The 22,634-nt window shown below is 46.2% G+C and overlaps 1 protein-coding gene across 1 annotated transcript in view; it reads left to right on the forward strand.

Annotated features, from left to right (window-relative positions):
* The window catches only part of prkcha (protein kinase C, eta, a), a 45,256-nt gene that overhangs the window by 4,889 nt on the left and 17,733 nt on the right, over nt 1-22,634 (forward strand). The window contains exons 2-9 of the mRNA XM_088925534.1: nt 7,785-7,848; nt 12,569-12,722; nt 13,049-13,083; nt 14,772-14,854; nt 16,350-16,479; nt 16,931-17,064; nt 17,666-17,809; nt 18,167-18,340. Coding sequence (XP_088781660.1) covers nt 7,785-7,848; nt 12,569-12,722; nt 13,049-13,083; nt 14,772-14,854; nt 16,350-16,479; nt 16,931-17,064; nt 17,666-17,809; nt 18,167-18,340 — 918 coding nt within the window. The remainder of the gene's footprint in view (nt 1-7,784; nt 7,849-12,568; nt 12,723-13,048; nt 13,084-14,771; nt 14,855-16,349; nt 16,480-16,930; nt 17,065-17,665; nt 17,810-18,166; nt 18,341-22,634) is intronic.

Raw genomic sequence — 22,634 nt, forward strand, 5'->3', positions numbered from 1 at the left:
TCACATGGTTGTCACCATGTTGTGAGCACCAATACGCAGAATGTAAATGAATTAAAATTCTTACTACGTACCTGGAGCTCATGCAGGGGATCAAATGCCGCAATGCAGTGAAGGCTTTGCTTATATCTCAGATACTAACTGTGAATATAAGTTGGTGTCTGTTATGTAGATGCTCTTTACATGTCCTTGCACAATACACTTATCTTGGAAGGACTGAGAGATCAGCCTGGGAGTTTCTCTGGGAGTAGCGTAGGCAGGTACATGCACAGTGAGGTACCACCTAGAAGAATGCATGGTATCTCCAGCACGAGGCATCTCCAGCAGTGAGTTTTCGTCTCACCCGCTGTGCTCCTCCTCTACCACGGCCCACTTGCTGTTGGGTATCGCCCACTGTGATGCATGAAGCCGCTGGTGTTTGATCTTGACAAAGCTGTCACAAAAGACCCGCGGGGACCTCTGAACGTTATTAAAGATGTACAGTGCCATTTTCTACACTTCTTTGCAACTGGCTCGTGCCACACTTGGCTTTTGCAATACGTGTGAATTCAACTCTTCGGGGTGCAGATAGCTTTTTAGCATTTTTCGTTCATCGGTAATGAAAACGGGCTTGGCAAGCCACTCACTACAGTTATTCTTGTGCCCTTTTGTAGAGTAGCTGAATTTTGATATGCTATCATGGGTCTCATCTATGGGGAAATTTTCCAAAACCTCTGACTGAATCATTGAAACAAAAGACTGACCCAGTAAAGCTGAGGTGAAGGATGAGTCTTACAGCCCGGGGTTACTGGTTTGAATCCAGGATATTGCACTAATTGGCAGAAACCAGGAGCTTCCAGCTTGTGGAGTACTGTATAACTTGGCTCTAGCGTGGCCGAGGCCAATCTCCGGTTCTTTTGATTCCCAAACATTAACAGAGTCCTTTATGTTCCAAACGTGGAGGATAAAAAGTGAAGAAAAACTAATGAATAATTCCAAGCTGTGTGAAAAGACTCTTCCCCACAGGCGGTGGGGGGTGAGAGCTGCAGCAGTGTGCTCAAGACCACTCTAACCTGTGGTTAATGCGGCATTTCCATTCTTCAACCTGAGCCGTGTAACTGCTGTGTGTGGGTGTTCAGACAGCTTCCTGAGTCAAAGGAGATATCTTGTTTCCAGTGCACAGTCTCCTCTTCTTCTTCAGTGTCTTACAACACCTTTAAATGTAATCTTGTTCTCCTTTGTCTCATTTATCAATGCAGACAATCAGGGCTCAGCATGCTGGTGTCAAAACACCAAAACAGATAGCAAATTATTTTTTTAGTTTCTAACAATTTATCACAGCGTGATATATGAACTTGAGCCTTTTTGTATGAAAAAGCTCAAGCAAAACTTTCCAGAGACATTTAGTGCTTACTGTTGCTGTAGGTATAGTAGTTGGCAGCCTTGATGTGGGGAATTTCGTATGAAAAATGTGCGTTAGTCTGTTAGTCCAGCCTGTGTGGCCTCTTTTCAGTACACGCGTACAGCATTTGCACATACATACACACTTATATACACATGCATAGAAGGCAACGCTTGTATGTCACTGTTCTGCAGGTTTGTCAGTATCACTCTCAGTCAGAAAACCTGTATAACGAGAAGGATTTGACTTCTCTAAGGCCCGTGAAAAGAATTGCTCTGCTTTATTTTTGTACTGTGCGCACAAGCACGGGCTTGTTTTCACTTTCTCACTCACTTTCTTCTCCTCTTTTCCAAATCCTTTCCTCTCCAGCTGGCCTGGGGGTGATTCACGGCAGTCTCTTTCCCAGGCTTCTCCCCCTTATCCCCTGGAAGAGCTCCCTGCTCTAGGTGTGTTTCGTCTTCTGTTTATTATCGGATTAGTTCTAGGAGTGGGCGCTGTCATCAGATTGTTACCTTGTTCTTTGTAGAAATTATTAGTCAGGAATGTGGGAAAAACATCTTGCAGTCAGTCTTAAGTCTACTATATGGGAACACACTGCTTTTTGAGAAGCCGGTCTTTGCAGAAGAGTTTAGCCCCTGTCCTTGATAAATATTAGATTGATGATGATTAATTGGTGTGCAGTTGAAAACCTACCAGCAGGCACATCTCTTCAGTGGAGCTGTGGAAATAGCTGGCAGTGAGCTGCTTTGGAATCGGAGGTAAAGAGACCCAGAGTGAGTTCAGCTGAACAAGTTAGATCGGTATCTCCCAGTGGACACTGGGAGGCAGGGCAGTGGAATACGAGGGCATGGTGGCTGTGTGAGTACGCTGGTGTGTGGAAGGTCAGTTGGCTGGTTTTGTTGTGCTGTGAAGCAGTGCATGTCTCTGTTTTACCCTCACTGCCTCCATCCATTCTGAAATCATCAGATCAATTCGTCTTACTGCCAAGACCCTATTATGGAAGGAAGACAATAATTAGGCCTTGCTCCACAGTATTACTGAATAACACAACAATCTGAAAGTACCCCAGGGCACATGGTGTTACACAGATACCTCTCCCCAACTCAAGCCCACTGTACCCTGGTGTCACTAGAGCACTTCACTGTTTATAACAGACGAACAGCATGACACAGTTAAAGTGTTGGCATCTGGACTGAAGGCTAGGCCTGCTCTCTGGAGTAGTGCCTTCAGCGATTGAGCCAGTCAGAAGCTCTCCACAGCGTGTTTCCCAGTAGGGGGCTCTGTGTTGACTTTCACCCCCCCCACTGCCACTAGGGTGGCCATCACAGTCCGGAGACTCTGCGCGAGTCACACTTCTGTTTAAAACGCCATCTATTTCAAACTGTTACTGCATAGACCTGTTTGGTACGCCGTACATTTGGGCCACGGCCATCACTTGACCTTCAGCTCCACTTTTAGCTGCTTGCAGAGAAACGGTGTTTGTGGTCTGAATGAGGCGGTGGTGACTTCACCAGAAAAGTGCTTCGTTATACAGTTTCTTGTAAGTGCAAACGTGTGTCAGCAAGGACTAACTAACATGCTGTTCCATGGAGATTGAACTGCAGCTAAGGCAGAGATATCTAATCCAGCCTGTAGCCCTGTCATTGATGGTGGAAGGAGTAGGAGTTTAGGCACTTTGTTGTTGCTGCTGGTCTGTCAAATGGAGTATGTTATCCAAGAAGTTGTGCTTTTGAGACTCTTTAACTCAGAGCTGGCAAAATCTGGAGAGCCACCTGATGCTTTTAGTGATGAGAGAATCACTTGCTACTATATATAATTTTGAAATCATGTTTTTACATGAAAACCATTCCCCACCACTGAGGTCTAGGCTTTGACTGCTCTGAAATTGATCAGTAGGTTGGGTTTGGTTGTTCTTCAGTCTTCCCTGAGGTGAACAGAGCACCTGTGTTAAAGTGCACTGCACTGCAAGTAGTCCTTACAGCTGTCTCTGTCCGGCAGGCTGAGGGGCCAACACAGCAAAGGGCAGTAGGACTCCGAGTCACTGAGTCATACTGGGCTGTGAAGTGTCAATTCCCCTTTTCGCTCATAATGTGCTTGCTGTGCCAACCACAGGCGTACACACTCAACACTCTCCTCCCACATGTGTTCAAATAAATGGTGGTAGATATTTATAAATCGCTGCTATGTGGCTTTTTCCACCAGCCTTGCAAAGACCATCTCAATGTTTTTTTTTACGTGAGAGAGTGCTTCTCGGTGATGTCATCATAGAGTGCACACTGACCATGGTCTTAAGACGCTCTGCCTTGCCTGCCACACTAACCAAATCCTCGTTCTTGTAACCAGCCACTTTTATGATGAAAAGAGCGCCACAGCTTTATAATTGTGAAGATAATCAGAATGCAGTGCTGATGTCAATGGTGTATCGTACCTTAATGCGTGTTCTATTCCAGGTGATTTCTTATTGGTTGACTAGTTTAGTAGACTGTCTTTTAAGAAAAGCAAGTCAGTTACAAAGTGCAGTTCAGGGGGACAGATATGACTCTGTCTCTTTTTGCCTTGGAAGCTTTTAAGTAACCCTGTGGCTCTTGAATTTTCACAAAAGCAAGCAGATCTTCTACTTCTGTTTCACAGCTTGCAGAGTTCCTTCTTTTATATTTAGACACAAGATACGTGTCTAAACAGTGTGTAGCCTAAGCACTTTTTTTATTTTTCCACAGTTCAGCAATCTGTCAAGCTCTGTTTCTGGTTATTTCTGTCATTGTGCAGCAACACCACTCCACAACTGTGCACAGCAGATGAGAATGAAGACGCCTTGAAATAGATTTTTGTCTCTTTCCTATTGAGTCTGTAGATGTGGGCTGTGAAGAGGAAAAGAGAAAGCTCATTATGTGGCATTGTTCCCATTTTTGATGAATTTCAAACCTGCCCACAGCTTTCCACTCAGTGTCGACCGCAAACGATGGTATAAAATGCCGTGTGTGAGAGAGACACTTGTGTTCATGACATCACTGTCTGGATTCCGTAGTGTCATGGCACTTTCCGGCTCACAGCAGAGCTGCTTCCCTCTGAGAGAGGGTCACTGCTCTGCTCGTGAGCTCCGGGAGCTGTCCTGTCCCAGCTCTGGCTCTTCCGGAGGGAATTTCAAGAAGAGGTTCTTTTCATAACTCTTCCATTTATTTTAACCTCGTCGTTCTCTTACCTGACATGACAAACTGTAGCAATTCCTTTGTTCTGTCTTCTGACTTACAGTTCTCTACACCAGCGTAAGAGTCACAGATGAAACCACAGATGTTTCCTCTTGACAGCTGGGTAATTGAAAAGTCATTGTCACACAGCTTTACTATCCTTGTCTCACAATGGGACATAGAAAGCAGATCATTATGAATCAATCTGTCTCCAGCCATTGTCAGCTATTTTCCTGTAACACAGCGTATCAGTTATAAATGACTAATTGAGGTAGCTGCTCTTTGGAGAATCATGGCGTTCCAGGCCACAGTATGGTATGTTATATGCTTAATCTGATATTAGACAAACACATAGCAGGTCATGGGTAATGAGCTATCCGAAGATTTCTTCTGCATTTTTAACCTTTCTTCAGAGTCTGGGAGGAGTGAGAGTGATATACCTGTCCTTCCATGAAGACAGCAAACCCTGAGTTGGAGAGGTATGCCCCTGGCACTCCTGGGAAACCAGCCCAACCTGCCCAGCCTCTGTGTGCCTCATTCCTGTCATTCTTGTACTGTGTCACCATGCATGCCTGCAGAACTACATTATCCAGCACACTGATCCCATTTCCTCTGGGCTGGGCCAGGCCCAAAGGCCGTTTCCTACTGGTTGTCTTGAGAGATAAATGGGGAATATTTGGGGAAAACCAGAGCTAGTTTAGGGGAATGCCAAAATCTTCCAGTGCCTGTATTGAGTGTTACCACCTTTTCTCTTTGAAAGCCTGACCACAGAGCTCATATTTGTAGTGCCACCCCATGATTACTACTTAATGTTCTTAATTGAATGCCAGGGTAGGGCCTGGTTGTTGGGGTGTGATTGTGTGAAACTGTTCTAATGCCACGTGCGACACCACAGCAGAGACAGCTCCCTCACACTGACACTGTCTCTGCACCAAGATCACCCGCTTTGTGTGGGCAGCCCACTTTTCCTATTGATCTTCGTGAGGAACAGGACCCCTTGTGTAGTGCACATTGGTCCCATTGCCCACTGTCCGATTCTCCTGGGTTTTATAGATGAATCCCCTATGTGGGTGGTGTGCTTGCTTGCAGGTGGGGCTTGGTAAATTAACCCCATTAACAATGGGTGCCATTTTGGTCTGTCCCTTTCGTTCCCTTAGGGCACATAATGCTAATCTGTGTTTTGATTGCTTTCTCAGGCCGGGTTTGTGGAAGTACACATCCATGCGTCCTCACACACAACACACGCAGGTGTTAGATTTGTTTCCCACCAATCAGGTTTTGTCTGTGTAAGCAGAGCAGGTCAGGTGAGAAGGTCAGGATCCTGACATGAGGAGACACAACCTGGGAATTCCTTAAAGTTGTTTACAAAACTCTTGGCAATGCTATTTGATTTTTTGGTTTATTTTTCCATAATAGGAAAATTTCGAAACGCATGCAGACAGGGTGTTATAAGTATTTTACACTTGGTTGAGTTAATGGCCTTAAAACACAGGGAAGTGCATTTAAAACAGGAAACAGTTGTTTACCGGTCGGGAACAAGCTGCCCAGCCATGTTGATGAAGCCGATACCCTGGTTTCTTTCAAGAATCGGCAGGGATCAATTCCCTACTAAACTACCAAATGGGCTAGATAGGCGTCATGTCCTTCTCTCTTTTGTGAGCTTTCTTGCGTTCTTACTGCACCTATGTGTTCATTTAGAAAAAGGAGCTGCAGTGCTCAGCTGTCACTTCTTCCCTTTGAAACTGCAAAGAGGTTGAAGCCCTCCCTCATAGCGCAGTGTCGGGAAGCCATCTCAGGATGAATGATCCCCCTCAGCTCAGTTTTAGTATGAGGTGTTGGAGCAGGAATTCACCGGCTGCTACCGTAGCCTTTGCTGCTGGAGCTCATGAGCTTTTCTGGTTTACAATCTTTTTTGTTTGGTCATAAGATATGACCTCTCCTGTCCTGTCCTTGTCCACCTTAGGCATTTCGCTGTGCTTCCACTATTCCAAGTGGAAGAAGGCCTTTCGGACCTCTAGATAGAGCTTCTGATTCCCATACGGGGCCTTTTTCGGAAGAACGAGGCTTCTGAAATAAAAGGTAAACCCCTGGAGTTCCAGCTGAAATGGATATATGAGATCAGGACCTGGGGTACAATCTTGTGAATGCGCACAGACACCAGCATAAGCATCCACTCTATGAAAGAGCACTGAGATCCTGTCTTCCCATTTCAATATTCACTGTGTGTACACTGCAGCTCCTGCAAATCATAATCCATTAAAGAGACTGAGTCTGGTAACAAATCTATCTCAGAAAACAGTCATACCCAGGTATATGTTGGGGATGCATTCTAGAAAAGAGTGCCCTATAGAGAATCAATGAATGCTGAACAAATTTCCCTTTTAGGATTAAATTTAAACAGGGGGTTAGGTTCTGGGGCTCAGCCATACAGTCTACCCGCACATAAGAGGTGTTTTAGTACATTCTTTTATTACGACAGCAACATCGAATATAGGTCTTAGGATATATATTCAAGCAGTCTAAGATTAAAAAATAATTTAAACACGAATTTAATCTGATATAAATGACGCAAGGCTTTTCTCAGTATTAGTTTGTATACATTAAAACCTCTTTTGGGTTTTGCTCCAGCTAATGTCTTCATCATAGGCAATTTTCCATTTTAGGGCTCAGGGCCTACACTTTGTCACCTGGGGTTTGCCCCTGCCCTGTGCTCACTCCCGGGTTTGAGCAGCTGAAGTGTAGCCCGGGCGGTTGAATCAGAATGATGAATAGCACTCCTGGCGGGACTGTTTGTACGTCTGTTCCCACCTATCTGTTCACCAGTCGTTTCAGTCCGAAACGAGTGAGCGCGTTCTTAGCAACCACAGCGGCAATGGAAAGAACATTTCCAGTAGGTTCTTTTGAAGCCAAGACCAATATTCTGGATACTGGAGTACATACTGCGTTGTATAAGAGTGGGGAGGGAACAATGGCATATATACTGCTTGATGATGATGATGATGATGATGATGATGATGATTATTGTTGTTGTTGTTTCGTTGTTAATTATAATATGAATGATATATTATATATTGATGATGATAATAATAATGGAAAGGTTTTCCATGATCGGAGAAGATGTGATGTGAGTGTAAATTACGCATCTGCCGCTCTGCGCTGTGCGTTGCTAGAAAGGGGCAGTGGGGACAGAGCCTGATTGTGTCCTGTCTGTCTTCAAACAGGTGGACCTGGAGCCCGAGGGGAAGGTCTACATTGTGATCTCTCTCACCGGCTCCTTCACAGACGGTAAGCCGGCCGCCGTCGTCGTCTACCTTCTCTCCAAGAGCCGGCAGCCTGCGGTGTGCCCGGGTGTGACTCCTCCGCGGATCCGTGTGCCTGCAGGATTCCTGCTCGGGCTGACAATCGGACAGCTGTGCGCTGTTCGGCATCCCGCCGGAGTATCTTCATCCCCCCTTGTTGTCTTACTAAGTCTTATTCCAAAAGGGTTTCTCTGAGGTTTGGTATACCTTTAAGTTGTGATAACGTACTGAAGCTATCTTAATGCTAAACCACTGTGGTTTCAGATCTCAAGTACACAAAGGCTGTGTAATAAATCTTTTGGATATAAAGCATTTGGCTTAATGATTGAAAGCTGCAGCCCTCTGAGATTTCTAAGTTTTTTGCTTTAAGTTCAGTTTGCAGCGAAGTGGCTTTGAACCGTTCTTGTCTGTGAGCGGTTTAGGAGGCTGCATTTCAAGTGCTGGAGTTAAAGGGGTGCTGTGCTGATGAATAACGCGCCCGGTGGACTTCTTCAGGGCTCGCCACCCGTTTCCTCTGTGATACGCCTGTGCATGTTCTAATAGTTCATCTGACTTCCTGCAGTGCTCTGGCAGGGCAGTGCGGCGTGTCGAGCTGGCTGCGGGTCTCCTCGCTCTGCTGGCTCTGTGCTCGTGTCCCCCCCTCCTCAGGTCACACTTGACTTCCAGCAGCCCCCACTCAAGCCCTGCGGCCTGCCAGGTGTTGTAGCCTGCGCACAGCGCGCAGAGAGTCTGGGCTGTGTTGCTGCAGACAGTGACACACTCTGTACTTCCTGTGCTGAAACCCAATTTGATGTATTTGTATGATGTAATTGGCCGTCAGGTATCGGGTCCAAACTGACCTGTAAAAATGCAAACCAAGTCCAGTACAGGACATGCCTCTGCAGTGGCGCCAAGCAGAGTGCTACACAACTTCAGAACAATAAAATGGACAGCTGGTATTCATCTTGGAGAAACTGCCTGAGCTGCCCGTGTCATAAGTCTGGGTATCGGAGATCCAGAGACTAACAGCAAGACCAGCTTTGGTGACAGTGTGTTTTGCCTGTCGGCCTCAGAAGTTTCAATTCTGTTCAAGTTCCCTATGTTCTGCAAGGCAGTGGCTTTTTTAGAAAAAAGAAAAGGCAGAATCGTCAAGTGGTTCTGAAAAAGAAACACAGGCTCATGTACAATATCAATGTGCTTGTATTTAAAGATACCAACACAATGGCTTAATTCAATGCTAAGTAATTGTTTTAAGGAGCATGAAACCTTTTCCATCTGCTCACACTAAGTTAATGAAGTTCTAATTTCTCTGCCAGCCGTGTCTTGCTGTGGATAGCCTGCAGGAGTGGATATGAGCTTTACTGCCTGGCGGCTCTTAGACACTGAGTTTACTTTTGGACTCAGATGGATTCTGAGCAATGTTCCCTCTAAGCTGTGTGCACACAGGTTATGAAATCAGCACACATAGGAAATTGAACTGCGCACAAAAAAATTAAATTCCCCCAAAATATATGATAATAAAACAAACACAGTCGTCAGCTGAAAAGTGAGGAATTGACCACATGACTTGACTGTGTGGATTATTATTTCTACTCGATCATCAATATCTCTGCTCTCGTGGTCTCGTACCTCACTCGACACTCAGTCTCCATGACTGGAGTCGCTGTGTCGCTGCCCCGGTCTTTAGGATCTCTGTGCTTCACAATAAACAGCCTTTTCCTTTTCCAGTTTGCACAGTGTGCATCGTTGAACGTTGATATCGTAGAAACGTAGACTAATAGTTTTCAAATTTGGAATTTGAGATTAATTAATGACTCAATTAAAAGTGTATTTTACTTTAAAAAATAAAGACATTGATTCACTATGCCGAAGAACAGTGAAGAACTGCAAGATCGTTTGAAGGGGAACGGCTTGATGAAATGGTAGAAACCGCTACTCCGTTGTTCCCTTGCGAGAAATATTAACAAAAATCAATTTCAGGTTTACAACTTTATATACACTCCGTTTAGTGCGCACACGTTTTTGTCACTGGGAAAAAAAATTGCACAACTTGAATTTTTTGCGCACACAGGCCATTAGAAATTAGAGGGAACACTGGTTCTGAGTGGGGTTTGCCAGTTCTTCCCATGCCCGAGTGACTAGGCTCTGACTAGGCTCATGGGTGTCTGTGAATAGTCCTTGTGTTCTTGCGTGCCCTGAGATGGTCCAGGGACCTATCCAGGGTATGATCCCACCTTGTACCCTGTACGTCTGGGACAGGCTAGTTTGCTGTAACTTTATCAGGAAGAAGAGACTTTGTGACGATGAATGGGATGTTTGTTGCCATACTGTTCCACTCTTTGACACTGCATTTCTTGCATGCTTTTGACATGATTTCATCTTTAACCTTTTCCTTTTGTTAAAAAGCTGTTATTAACTGATGCATTTAGTCAGTAACCAGTCAACGCGTCATGACAGCAGTGCTTTTCTGTGAGCTGTGTTTGTAGTGACAGGGAGTTCTTGCATTGAAGTTGGACCGCAGACAGAGCATAAGGAATTGAAATCAGACAAGATTAGATGAGCTGATCATTCACAGGAGATTTTTGGTTGAATAGATAAAAAGAGATAAATAGAGACCAAAAGCTGTAAAGCAGAAATGCAAAATAAAATTTAAATGATAGAAGTAAAAGTTAAGGGAAGAAAGTCTCCAGTGTCTGGAGTTTCCATTGTGTAGGATCCAGAAATGCCTGGCAGGCAGAAAGCAGACACTGTGGTTACAGTTTTCATTTGTGCTGCTAATGACCTGTCATTAGAGAGCACTTTGGACTGTGAATTCTCTGCTGCCCGTGCAAAGCAGCAGCTCTGAGTGACCAGCATCAGTGCCGCCCGTCCACCATCAGTCCAGTCAGCGGTGTGAGTGCCAGGGTTTACTGAGGTGCCAGCTGGTTCAGTATACGTGAATGTGCAGCTGTAGGTATCTGAGGAGATGACTCCATTTCCTGCCCTCACCACCCACAATGTGCTTGTGTGCTTAACGCAGGACAGAATTACTTTTAATTCCTAGAAAGGTCGACATAAATACAAGCAATATTCCAGTAGATTATCTTGGACGAAAACAACCAAGAAAGGTGGTTGTTGTTGTTGTTGATGTTTTTTTTGCCCTGTGCTTATTATTTTAAACAGCCACAATGATAATTTCCATGGTGATGAGTGTGTCAGCACTCTCCTGATTGTGCTATTAAAGATTCGCCCCCTCAGTGTACAGTGCCAGACTGTTATATGGTATCCTTACGGTGTGTTTGTAGCTTGCAGCCCTTGGTGACCGTATACACAAAGGATTGTGCTTTTTTACCCCCGGGTGCCTGCATTTGTCGAGATGTATGTGAGATCTAGAGCTGTGAACTCCTGACTTTGACCCTTATTTAAAGCAGTAAATGAGTTGGTGTACAGTTGCCACAGGAGATACTTCTGCTTCCTCTAGATCTGTGTCTTACCATTGGTTCTAGCAGATCCGTTGGTACCAGACAACAAGGTGGGCGGAGCAGTGGCTCTGTGGCTAAGGATCTGGGCCTGTGGCTGGAAGGTTGCCGGTTCAAATCCTGCGGCCTGCAGAGGAATCCTACTCCGTTAGGCCCCTGAGCAAGGCCCTTCACCCCAACTGCTCCAGGGGCGCTGTAGTGTATAAACGGTTGACCCTGTGCTCTGACCCCAAGCTTCTCTCTCCCCGTCTGTGTATTTCATGGAGAGCAAGCTGGGGTATGCGAAAATTTCCAGTTTCTTAATGGAGGAAATTGTATATGGCTAATAAAGTGATCTTAACAGGGTGTTCATTTAGCAAGTCTGTTCTCACGACTGTGTCTTCACATCAGCACACTGAAAGAAGCAAGATTTTGATACAGCCTTTTTTCCGGCTTGTGTCGTGGGATTAGGAGTACAGTGCAGTGTCACTGTTGGTACCAATGTGTGTCTTTTTCTCTTTGTGTGCGTGTGTGCTTGCGTTCTGTCAAGGCCTGGGTGTAAGGACTGCTCATGAACTGCTCATATAATCAAGGCGCCAGCTTTGCTTACACTTATATAGCGCTTTTCTGGACACTCCACTCAAAGCACTTTACAGGTAATGGGGACTCCCCTCCACCACCATCAATGTGCAGCCCCACCTGGATCAGGCGATGGTAGCCATAGTGCACCAGAACGCTACCCACACATCAGCTCTCAGTGGGGAGGAGAGCAGAGTAATGAAGCCAGTTCACAGATGGGGATTATTAGGAGGCCATGATTGGTAAGGGCCAATGGCCATTGACGCTGGGGTGACACCCCTACTCTTTTCGAGAGGCGCCATTAGATTTTTAATGACCACAGAGAGTCAGGACCTTGGTTTTATGTCTCATCCGAAGGACAGTGCCTTTTTACAGTATAGTGTCCCCGTCACTATACTGGGGCATTAGGACCCACACTGACTGCAGGGTGAGCGCCGCCTACTGGCCCCACTAACACCACTTCCAGCAGCACCCTTAGCTTTCCCAGGAGGTCTCCCATCCAGGTACTGGCCAGGCTCACACCTGCTGAGCTTCAGTGGGCTGTGATATGGAAAGATTCATTTGTTTCTGTCCGTGTACCTGTGCAATCTCGAGTTAGGCCTTTCATTGTCCCCTTATTCTGGCCGAGCTGATCTCGGCCTCTCTGTGCCTCTCTGTTTCTTGCTGGCAAGTTTCGGACACTGCCTCATTGCGGTGGCAATCTGGTTTCAGAACACGCCACAGCCAACGGCCGGACCTACAAGCAATTCACGCGGAAGCGGCAGGGAGCTGTTCGGCGCAGGATCCACCAGGTGAACGGGCACAAGTTCATGTCCACGTACCTGCGGCAGCCTACCTACTGCTCCCACTGCCGGGACTTCATCTGGTGAGTCAGCCCACACCCCGCCGTCTCACTGCCACACGCTCGGATTTGTGTGTGTGTGTACCAGCTTCCTACAGTCCTTACACAGAATAAGCGACCTTCAGCTGATGTGTGGGTGGTCTATATTCCAGGAGATGCATCTTCTTTTCCTCTCCAAGTAAATCCCACCTGACATTCCTGGACAAGTATAGTTTGCTGGAGAGGACAGTCCTCCGGCACCGTGCACGCTGCCTGGTGTAAGGACCTCACAGGGGTGCAGGGAGAGCAGAGAGGCTGGGGAGCTGCTGTCTGTGCTGAGGCTCTTCTGACTTTCTTCTTTCTGATTATAGGGGGGTGTTCGGGAAGCAGGGCTACCAGTGCCAAGGTATGTTCCACTTTCTGCCGTTCTGCATTTCCTGTATTCATACACTGTATATTTGCAGAAGGTAACCTTCATCCTCCTCGCCTTGCAGCGGATATCTAACTGGCCTGATACAGGAGTCCACAGCTCTCAATAGAAGTGAGAAACTACTTTGCATGCTCAAACAAACCAGCAAACAGACATGGGGACTAGACTTGAGGTTTATTTAAAGCACTAAATGCTGCTGTTTCTTGTGAACAGAATAAACCCACAACAAACTCTTAACCAGTTTGAAACTGCTTCTGGCTCTGGTTTAAAGGTGTCAGCAACAGGCAGAGAAAGCTCATAAAGAGGAAAGAACGGTTTCTAAATGCCTTCTGGATGGGGGATGGGTTGGAACTCTTGGAAGAATAGAGTACAGGCGTCGCAAAATAAACACGCTGGCTCTGCAGTTGTATGCTCTCAGTGAAACCACTTCATTGTCAGTCCACTTCGAAGGAAACGCATGCACTGTGAGAAAGCAGCTAACACCAGCCTCTGCTATTGTGCAGCTCTATCTCCCCCCATATCACTGGGTGAAAAACCGCTGCCTAGGCTGAGCTACTGTAGAACACAGTTGCTCTCTGCAGGCCCACCACAGACTGGGGACTGCAGGCTGTACGTCCCTCGTGACTGAGAAGTCTGCGTTTCCTTTTTCACTCCTTTCGCAGTGCATTTAGCAGACTTCATTTTTGACACTAATGGTGACCTTCATCTTTTCTAGTATTTTTAAAGTCGGTTTGTTTTCTTAGTAAAAAGAAAAAGGAAAACCACTTGTGAAAGCTCACAAGTCACTCTGCACTTTTCGAAGGCTCGCTTGCAGAGCCCAGCAGGGAGAGTCATTAATCCATTCATTCAGTCAATCATTTACTACGATTATCGAGTGCTTCTTGCAGTGTATCAGTATACTTTTTCTTATTGAGCTGTAAAAATTGACTTCATACAACATTTAAATAGAGTTCTGGTGCTCAAATGAAAATTCAGCCCAATGCAATACGATATGTTGTACAGTGGTGGAGCCTAGCTCCTAGAGAGCTGCAGAGTCTTTAGGTTTGCAATCTGCTTCTGCTCTTAAAGACCAAACTGACCTAATCATTAGATTAAAAAAAGCAATTGAACACTTTACTTCCGCGGTTGTTGATTTAAAGAGATATAGAAAACCTGCATTTCTGAGCTATAGTAGTTCAACTGTCTTACAGCACACCAATGCAAGATTTGATGATTTATTGTGTCTGTCCTATCCTGGCTCTCACTACAACTATGTCTGACTCCAGCTGAGCTCTCAAGCTGCTTTATTTAACACTAAATAATTTGGCAATTAGACTTTTTTCAAAGTTTCCGTCTCTGACGCTAATGGAGACTTCAAATGATCTTTGAAACTGCTTATTTAACTTGAATGTTGCTGTCATTTTTTGATGCTGTTATTTGGGAGCTCAAAACACACATTTAAGAAAATGATTATTGCACTTAGGGCTTTGATTAAATAGCCAAGAAGTCCGCTGGAAAGCTGGCCCTGATTTATGTCAGTCAGGAGCATATTGCATACGGAGGAGCTCTAAAATGAAGGTCAGCAGAGAGTCTTTTCAGAAAGTGAAACAGTTAAAGGGCAGGCCTGGGCTGGTGCTTTCCATCACGTGACTGGTTGTGTCCTGTCTCTCTCTCTCTCTTTTCAGTGTGTACCTGTGTTGTCCACAAGCGATGTCACCAGCTCATTGTCACAGCATGTCCCCGCATGAAGAAACCCGCCAATGAAGAGGTCAGGGAGAACCCACACTGCTGCTTTCTTGTTAATACAACACAGTTCAGTGCAGAAGACGCCTGTACAGAAATAACCATTCTAGCTGTTCGTTACAAGAAAATCCTCCAAAACATGTAGTTACAAACCGGCTTTAACCCAGGACCTTACCTTTCCTGTGTCAAACTGCGCTCACTCTGTAGTGCCTGAATTAATTTGACTGTTTGATCAGGGTTTGTCTACAGGGGAAAAAAACTAACAAATATGAACGTCAGCCTCCTAAGCATGGAGAGGCATTCTCATGAGCTGAGAGACAAAGTGTTTCAGTTGTTTTTTTTGTGGTTTCTGAAACGAGAGATTCAGTTGTTCTGTACCTTCTACACTCATGATGTTCTGTTGACAGTGCATGCGCCCCCAGACACATGCAGATTATGCAGATCAGACACATGCTCAAAAGCATTTCAGCCGTCTTGACATTCACAGTCGAGCAGAGCAGACAGCACCTGACGTGTTCTAACTCTTTCAGTCAGTTTAGATCAAAGAATGGTATTTCTTTTAGAAGCAGGGCTCAGAAAAATAACACCACATTGGTAAAAACAAGGGGCAGAAACTGTAACAAAGGCACATGTGATCCTCTTAGCTCATGTGCAGTCACTAATAGGTTGGGTGATGCTGCCACCTAGCTGAGCTGTCAGCATTGCAGGCTGTTTCTGTCAGAGCGACCAACTTGACAATAAAAACAAAGGAGGAACCAGAAACTGTATACTGGGGTATAGCTACAGAGCACGGTGCTTATTTTCTCCTGCCTGGTTATACAAGTGTGGCTGCAGTTGTGAGACTACCGCTGCACAGTTTTGTGGAAGTGAAGTTTCACATGCGCGCACACACACACACCACTTAAAGAGGCAGAAATAGTGGGGTTATTTTTTCTTTCAACTAAATGAGATGGAGTCAGCAAGACCTCTTAGCTGTGATTGCCCAGCATCAATTAATCCAGATTAATAAAACATTGTTTTTTCTCATTTACATTTTTTCACACTGGCTTGTTTGTTGAAATTGTGTTTCTGCTGCCTCGCCAGCGAGCAGTCAGGGGTAACGGTGGACTTCTTTTGCCCTGGAAGCCTGTGGCTTCACAGGTTCACTAGGCCTCTGGAAGTCATTACCGTCTGAAAGCATGCAAATGATGCTTAATCTGTGCAGTTTAGAAACTAATTAGTTTTGTTAGTAACTAGCAAGTAGGAGAAGACTTGGAAGACCCCAGAAAACCTGGTTAGCCCACTAGTAGATTAGTGTGTTAAAAGGTTTTGATGAATGCAGGTACAGTTTTTCACCAATGTGTCTCGCAGGCCTCAGGCCTGTTTGCTGGAATGGGACTCTCGGCTCTGACCAGCTCCTTGGTCGCTCACTTGCTGCAGCGCGATGCAGCAGCGATTCGGTCACCAAGCATTATCATTATCAACATTATCATTATTATCATTATCATCATCAATCCTGTGTTTTCTGTGCGCACGAACAGGCCACTAACCAGGGCTTCAGCATCAACGTGCCTCACAAGTTCAACATGCACAACTTCAAGGTGCCGACCTTCTGCGACCACTGTGGCTCGCTGCTCTGGGGCTTTGTGAGACAGGGCTTGCACTGCAAGAGTAAGTCTTCCTCTCTCCCTTTGCACCACTGCACGCTGCTCAAGCTCTGAGTGCGCAGACTACTCATTGCTCTGCCAGGGGAAGGTTGTATACTGGATATACAGTAGTCACTGTGATATCGTTTGTTTTATTGATCCATATTTTTGTGGCCACAGCAATTTTTGTTACTGTGCTTAACACCTTTCCTGTAGAGAACTCTAAGATGCTTTGGGGTGATAAGGCACTGTATAGTTTGTCTGTGTGCATCACGTTGTGCCATGCATTTTGGCACACAGCGAAACTGATGGTATCTGAAGCCAAAATGAAGTTTTGTTGTCTTGCGTATGCTTGGTGGCAGATTATTCTGTCGGCTTGTCTTATCTGTGTTGGGGAAGAGACTGCAGGGACTGATGGTATCGCTGCCTGGAGGATGTTGCGTCCTCCTGACTGTGTCTCTGTGATTGGTCCGCAGTCTGCAAGATGAACGTGCACATCCGCTGCAAGCCCAACGTGGCGCCCAGCTGTGGGGTGAACAGCGTGGAGCTGGCCAACAAGCTGGCCGAGATGGGGCTGCAGGCGGGGGGCCTGTCCAAACGCAACTCCATGGTAGTGACGTTGTCTCTGCTGTCCACTGTACTGTCCCCCTCTCCCCCACACTGTGTCTCCTATCACTGGGCAATACCTCTTCACCAAGCGTTTTAAAGGCCATTCCAGAGCTCTTAATTTACTGCACTCTAGATGAAACGTGATTACCACATGCCTGCAGGATTCTGGAGTGCTGTAACAGGGTGGAGGTGGGAGCAGAAAAATGGCTCCTGATGTTTTTTCTCATAGGCTTGATCAAACTCCTTTGACTTTCTGTTGTCCTGAAACACTGAAACATTTGCATTGACCTCACGAATGCCCTGCACTCCATCAGCATCATTTTACAGTTTAGGTGAAACAGTAAAAAGCTCTGGGAAATTACCAACCTCAAAATAAAGCTGGTTTAGCCAACATCTCTAAATGCTTATTTTTGATTTAGTGCAGGGTCCCCGGTTTTGAGGAAATAACAGTGACTTTCTAACGACAGCCGGGGAAGGGTTCTTCTACTTTTTCACAGTGTGGTGTAGAAACATTCACAGGAGTCTGTTGGGAGTGTGAAAAAGCTTTGAATTCTGTCCTGTCCACGATAACGGAGACCCGGGGCTGGATCGCTGTTTTCCAGACCTGCAACAACAACGTGGAGTCTCCGAATCGGAGGTCCAGCGAGAAGGAGACGCGGCCCGTCAGCTTCGACAGCGAGACCCGGAAACTGGGCATCGATGACTTCACCTTTCTGCAGGTGCTGGGCAAGGGCAGCTTCGGAAAGGTGCGTCACGGCAACATGCCGTACCTGGAATTGATCAGCCACCCAGCAGTCCAGCGGAGCTCAGTTCTAGAGTTATAAAACCACATTGTCATTAAATAGCACTCTCTCGGCACCAGCTGTTTGGTTGCCCTGCTTTTTTGTCAGTCTGACCTGTTCCTCCTTCGCCCCTGACCAGACACTGAGCCGTTTGGGACTGTGCGCTTTGTGGTGGGGAAGGTTTTTAAACAAGTGTTAACTCAGTGTTAAAGCTTCGGACGAACGACACTGTTTTGCCCGTCTGCCCCCTGCTGGTCATTGCGCCAGAGCCACGCGGCTGTGTGTCGCCCCACTGTGACGAGCGGCTGTCTCCCCTCGCAGGTGATGCTCTCCCGGCTGAACGGCAGCGAGCGGGTGTTTGCGGTGAAGGTGCTGAAGAAGGACATCATCCTGCAGGACGACGATGTCGAGTGCACCATGACGGAGAAGAGGGTGCTGTCCCTGGCGGGCAGTCACCCCTACCTCACCCAGCTCTACTGCTGCTTCCAGACTGTGGTGAGGACAGCATGCCGCGCCGCACTCCCAGAACGGGCAGAGAGAGAGAGAGAGGGAGAACCGAAAACAGACGTGCAGAGAAACATTGCTCCTCTGCCCCCTGTTCATAATGGGCACCAACACCGGAGCACATAATTATAGACCAATAAGTCTTACATCTCTAACATGGAAACAATAATTAGAATTAATCAAGAGGATCAACTGTGTGGCAACATGGATTTAGGAAACTCCAGTTTGAAAGAGCAATGGCAGGAATAGATACAGTACAAACGGAGCACATGATATGGTACAATAAAAGTTTCACAAGGGCTTTGACCATGTTCTGGGTAAAGGATTAATTATTCAATTGCAGCTGGGAGGCATTCATGATGTGTCTTTGGATTGAGAACTGATTAAATGATTGAAGACAGGCTGTATAGGTAAGGAGTGAATGCTGCAGTTGGGGTGATGTAATTAGCAGAGTACCACAGGGAACTGTATTAGGACAACTGCTCCTCCTAATTCATATCAACAGTCTGGATTGTGGCGTAGTCAGTAAATTAATCAAGGTCACAGACTAGCTACAGAGCACAGTGTTTAATGTGCTTCTTCCTTGTTATACAAGTGTGGCCGCAGTAGTGAGAGTGTAGTCACAGAGTGAAGTTAACGCCAAAATATAAGAAGCTGACAAACACTAGAGAACCAGAAAAGGAAATTCCAGAAGATTTAGAGCAGATCTGGGACCGGGGAAAAACAGAAACATGATTTTTATTGTAGACCGGTGCAGTGTTACATGCAGATAACAACAAAAGCTATGTGCTTGCATGTACGATGGGAGACACTGAACATGCAACCTGTAAAAATCCTGTCTCAATCAGAATGGTACAATATATAGTTAAGAGTGTAGACATTAAATCAAGGGGTGTTATGTAAATATTGTGCAATGCAGTAGTAAGACTATATTTAGAATACTGTGTACAATTTAGGTCACCATGTTACAAAAACAAAAATGATATTACTGTTGTAAAATCTGACTGGAGAGAGCAAACTGGTACATTCCTGGGCTGAAATGAATGTCCTTCTCAGACAGGCTGTAGGAACTGAACCTTTTTAGTCTTGAGCAAAGAAGACCATAATTCAAGTATGGAAAGTATAGGGAACAGCATTTAAAACCCAAGAAGTGACTAGTGGGAGGATCGTGGAACAAGCTGCCCAGCCAACATGCCGACAAGATACCCAGGCTGGATGAAATCTATCAGCTATTAGCAACGCGGCCTCTTTTCCTCTCTGCCCTGTCCTTTTTCTTGTGCAGAGCAGAATTCAGGCGCTTGCAAAAACAGAGTGAGAGTGAGAGAGAGAGAGAGCGAGAGAGAATGGAAACGATCTATCAGAGCCACAGTAATGGACAGGATTGCCTGAGGAGGGAAGCTCCCTGCGGGTTTGACAGAAACGGATGAAATGACACTTGGTGCGGATGACAGAGCAGCTGGGAAGCAGGAGAGAGGCAGGCTGGGGGCGGGGCAGCAGAACCCTCTCGTGTCAGAATCTCTGACTGCCGGTGTGATCTATACAAAAAGTCAGCAAGCGGACAGAAAGTGGATCCCTCTCTTTCACTGCCTAGGTCTCCCTTGCAATGAATTGGCTTGGTGAAAAGGCTTGTACAGGAATGTAATATTTCCCAGGAGGCTCCACTAGGGGGCAGCAGCAAGCCTGTCCTACTTTTCCGCCACAGAATGGCTGTAGGGCAGAGAACGTGAGAAATGGGCACAGCCGCCACTGTTCCCTTCCGCAGGCTGTGCTGGGCCTGTGGAAGGTCAAACCTCAAACCTGCTTTCTCTAACCGCAGTCGCTCACTCTATTGGTGGAGGACAGATGAGCTCAGACTGTGCAGTCCTGCACTGTGGCCCTGGTACCTGCATCTCTTCTCAATTTCCTCATGCAATCCTTGTTTTTTTTATAGAATAGTATGACTCGCTCTCTTCTTTTTAAAGCAAACGGCACGCAGAAAGATTATTCCGGCCGGAAGGTTTTTTTGTCACGGAGACAAGACAGGTCATTAGAAATTTTCCAAAAGTCGTAAGACATCGCCATCATCGGCTTCTTCCACACGGTGACTTAGGGCAGTGGGACCCACTTAGTTACACAGCAGCGCGGCTCGGCATTTTTCCCATCTCATTGCTCAGAGGGATCTCTGTACTTCTAAAATCATTTAAAGTCAAACAAATGAGCAGCCTTGGTTGTGGGGGGGGAGAAAAGCTTGAGCCTGGAGTGGTGTTGCTGCCGCAGCAGAGAAAGTCTTTAGGTGCTGATCAGCACTAATTACTGCGCGGTGTCCCGTGTACGTTCAGACATCAGCTCTGTAAACACTATTAAGTAATTTTCTCTCGCAGAGAGAACAGCCACAGGCTGCCTGCGTCTGCAATATCTCTGCAGCACATTTCTGAGCCCACAAGTGCCACACCTCTGCAGCGTGCCCGTCCAGTCTCGGCAGGAGTCTCCGTGAAGCAACGATGTAGCTCTGAGCCCTCAGTGGTCCTGGTTCTGATTGAGTCTGACATCATAGCCCAGTCACAGGCTGAAATGACTTGCCCCCTCGTATGTCAGGAATTTCGTACCTAGCATAGAAATCCTCATCCTCATAAGCTCTGGAGAAGCAGCTTTTTCCTAAGGATGGGGCTCTTGCTTAATTTATATCCTAATAAACCCCCTCTCTGAATTGGCTTCATCACTCTGCTCGCCTCCCCACTGAGAGCTGATGTGTGGTGAGTGTACTGGTGCCCTATGGCTGCCGTCACATCATCCAGGTGGGGCTACACACTGGTGGGGGTGAAGGGGAGTCTCAATGACCCATAAAGTGCTTTGAGTGGAGTGTCCAGAAAAGCGCTATATAAGTGTAAGCAATTATTATTATTATTAATTTAGCCGAACAGCTTTGCCATCCATCAACATTGCATGACATTGTATTAAGGGCTGACCATAAATCTGTAGTCCCCCAGGATGAAATGATGGTGGGCTTCTGGCAATGATTTTCTTCGATTCTCCGCCTCTGGCGAGCACGCGCAGTCACCTTGCACTTTCACCAGGCAGACGTGTCTTCGCTCAGTGGGAGAGAAATGCCTCCCTGCTGGCACTGATTGTCCCACAGTGCTCACACCCTCATGTTAGACCCCATCGGGCTCAGTTTCTCGTCCAGTCACAGGCGTCTGCGCACTCCTGTGGAATTCCCCGCGGGTTTCAGACCACTGCGGAGAATGGGTTTGACCGAAAGACCTTTCAGAGTCATGCAGGCCGTTCATCCACAGTTACACAGGCATTGCTTTCTCTTTCTCCCATCTCGAGGGAGGTTTGTGCTTAAAGAGACATTCCTTTTTGCGATGCGTCTTTCTCTTGGCGAGGCTCGTGCTCCTACGGTGGGACCCTGTGTTTAAGGAAATAACCACATCTGCGACCCTGAGTGTTCGCTCCCCCAAGAGGACGAGAGGAGTTTCTCAGGCAGTGGACGGGAAGGAAGGGGTTGGTGTGTCTGGACACTGGTCTGTCCATGTCATGGGAAGAATCAGTGTGAACCAGGAGCCCTGCTGACCTCAGACAGAAAGCTTTCATTGTAGAGGAAAAGGATGATAGTGAGCAATAGGAGGATTTCACATTTCAGACTGCGCAAAGCTTCAGAGACCTATACTTGACATTGTCAAGCAGATATTCACATTGTATGCTCATGTATCTAAGCTCTCTCTTTAAAGTTGCATAAAAAGGAGATTCTTTCAGCTTTAATTAAGACAACACAGCATTCCTCATCTCTATATCTTTTTTGTGTTGATGAGAATTGAACGGTTTCCACCAGCAGGATGCCAAAGATCAGTTTCCCATTTCATATCCACAAATTAAGAAAGGTGCAGTTCTCTTCTCAACACCATGACCAAGACTTGCAAACCAGTCCACAGAGTGACACGGAGCAGAATTTCATGTTGACACCTCCTCTGAATCCTGAATTCACCTGCGCTGAACAGCTCACAGATCTGCGGTTTACGTTACACTTAGAAGGATGGGATTGCAGATCTCAGGGGTTGGGGTGTAGACACAGTTCCTGATTGCTTGTATATGTGTGTGAGTGCATGTAGGGACCTAAAAAGTAATGCATTTCAATTGCAAGGTTCTGATGTAAGTGTAATTAGTTTTCTAAATTAATAAGTTGGGGGAAATTGCTTTTCAGTAGTAATGTATTCCTTTACCCAGTGACTGTTTGCTGTTAGAATAAGCTCTTTCAATGATAACTTGTAGCTGTTGTACTCATTAGCAGTTGCTTGCCCTAACCTGG

This window comes from Atractosteus spatula, chromosome 9, assembly GCF_055471065.1.
Source record: "Atractosteus spatula isolate fAtrSpa1 chromosome 9, fAtrSpa1.hap1, whole genome shotgun sequence".
Taxonomy (NCBI): Eukaryota; Metazoa; Chordata; class Actinopteri; order Semionotiformes; family Lepisosteidae; genus Atractosteus; species Atractosteus spatula.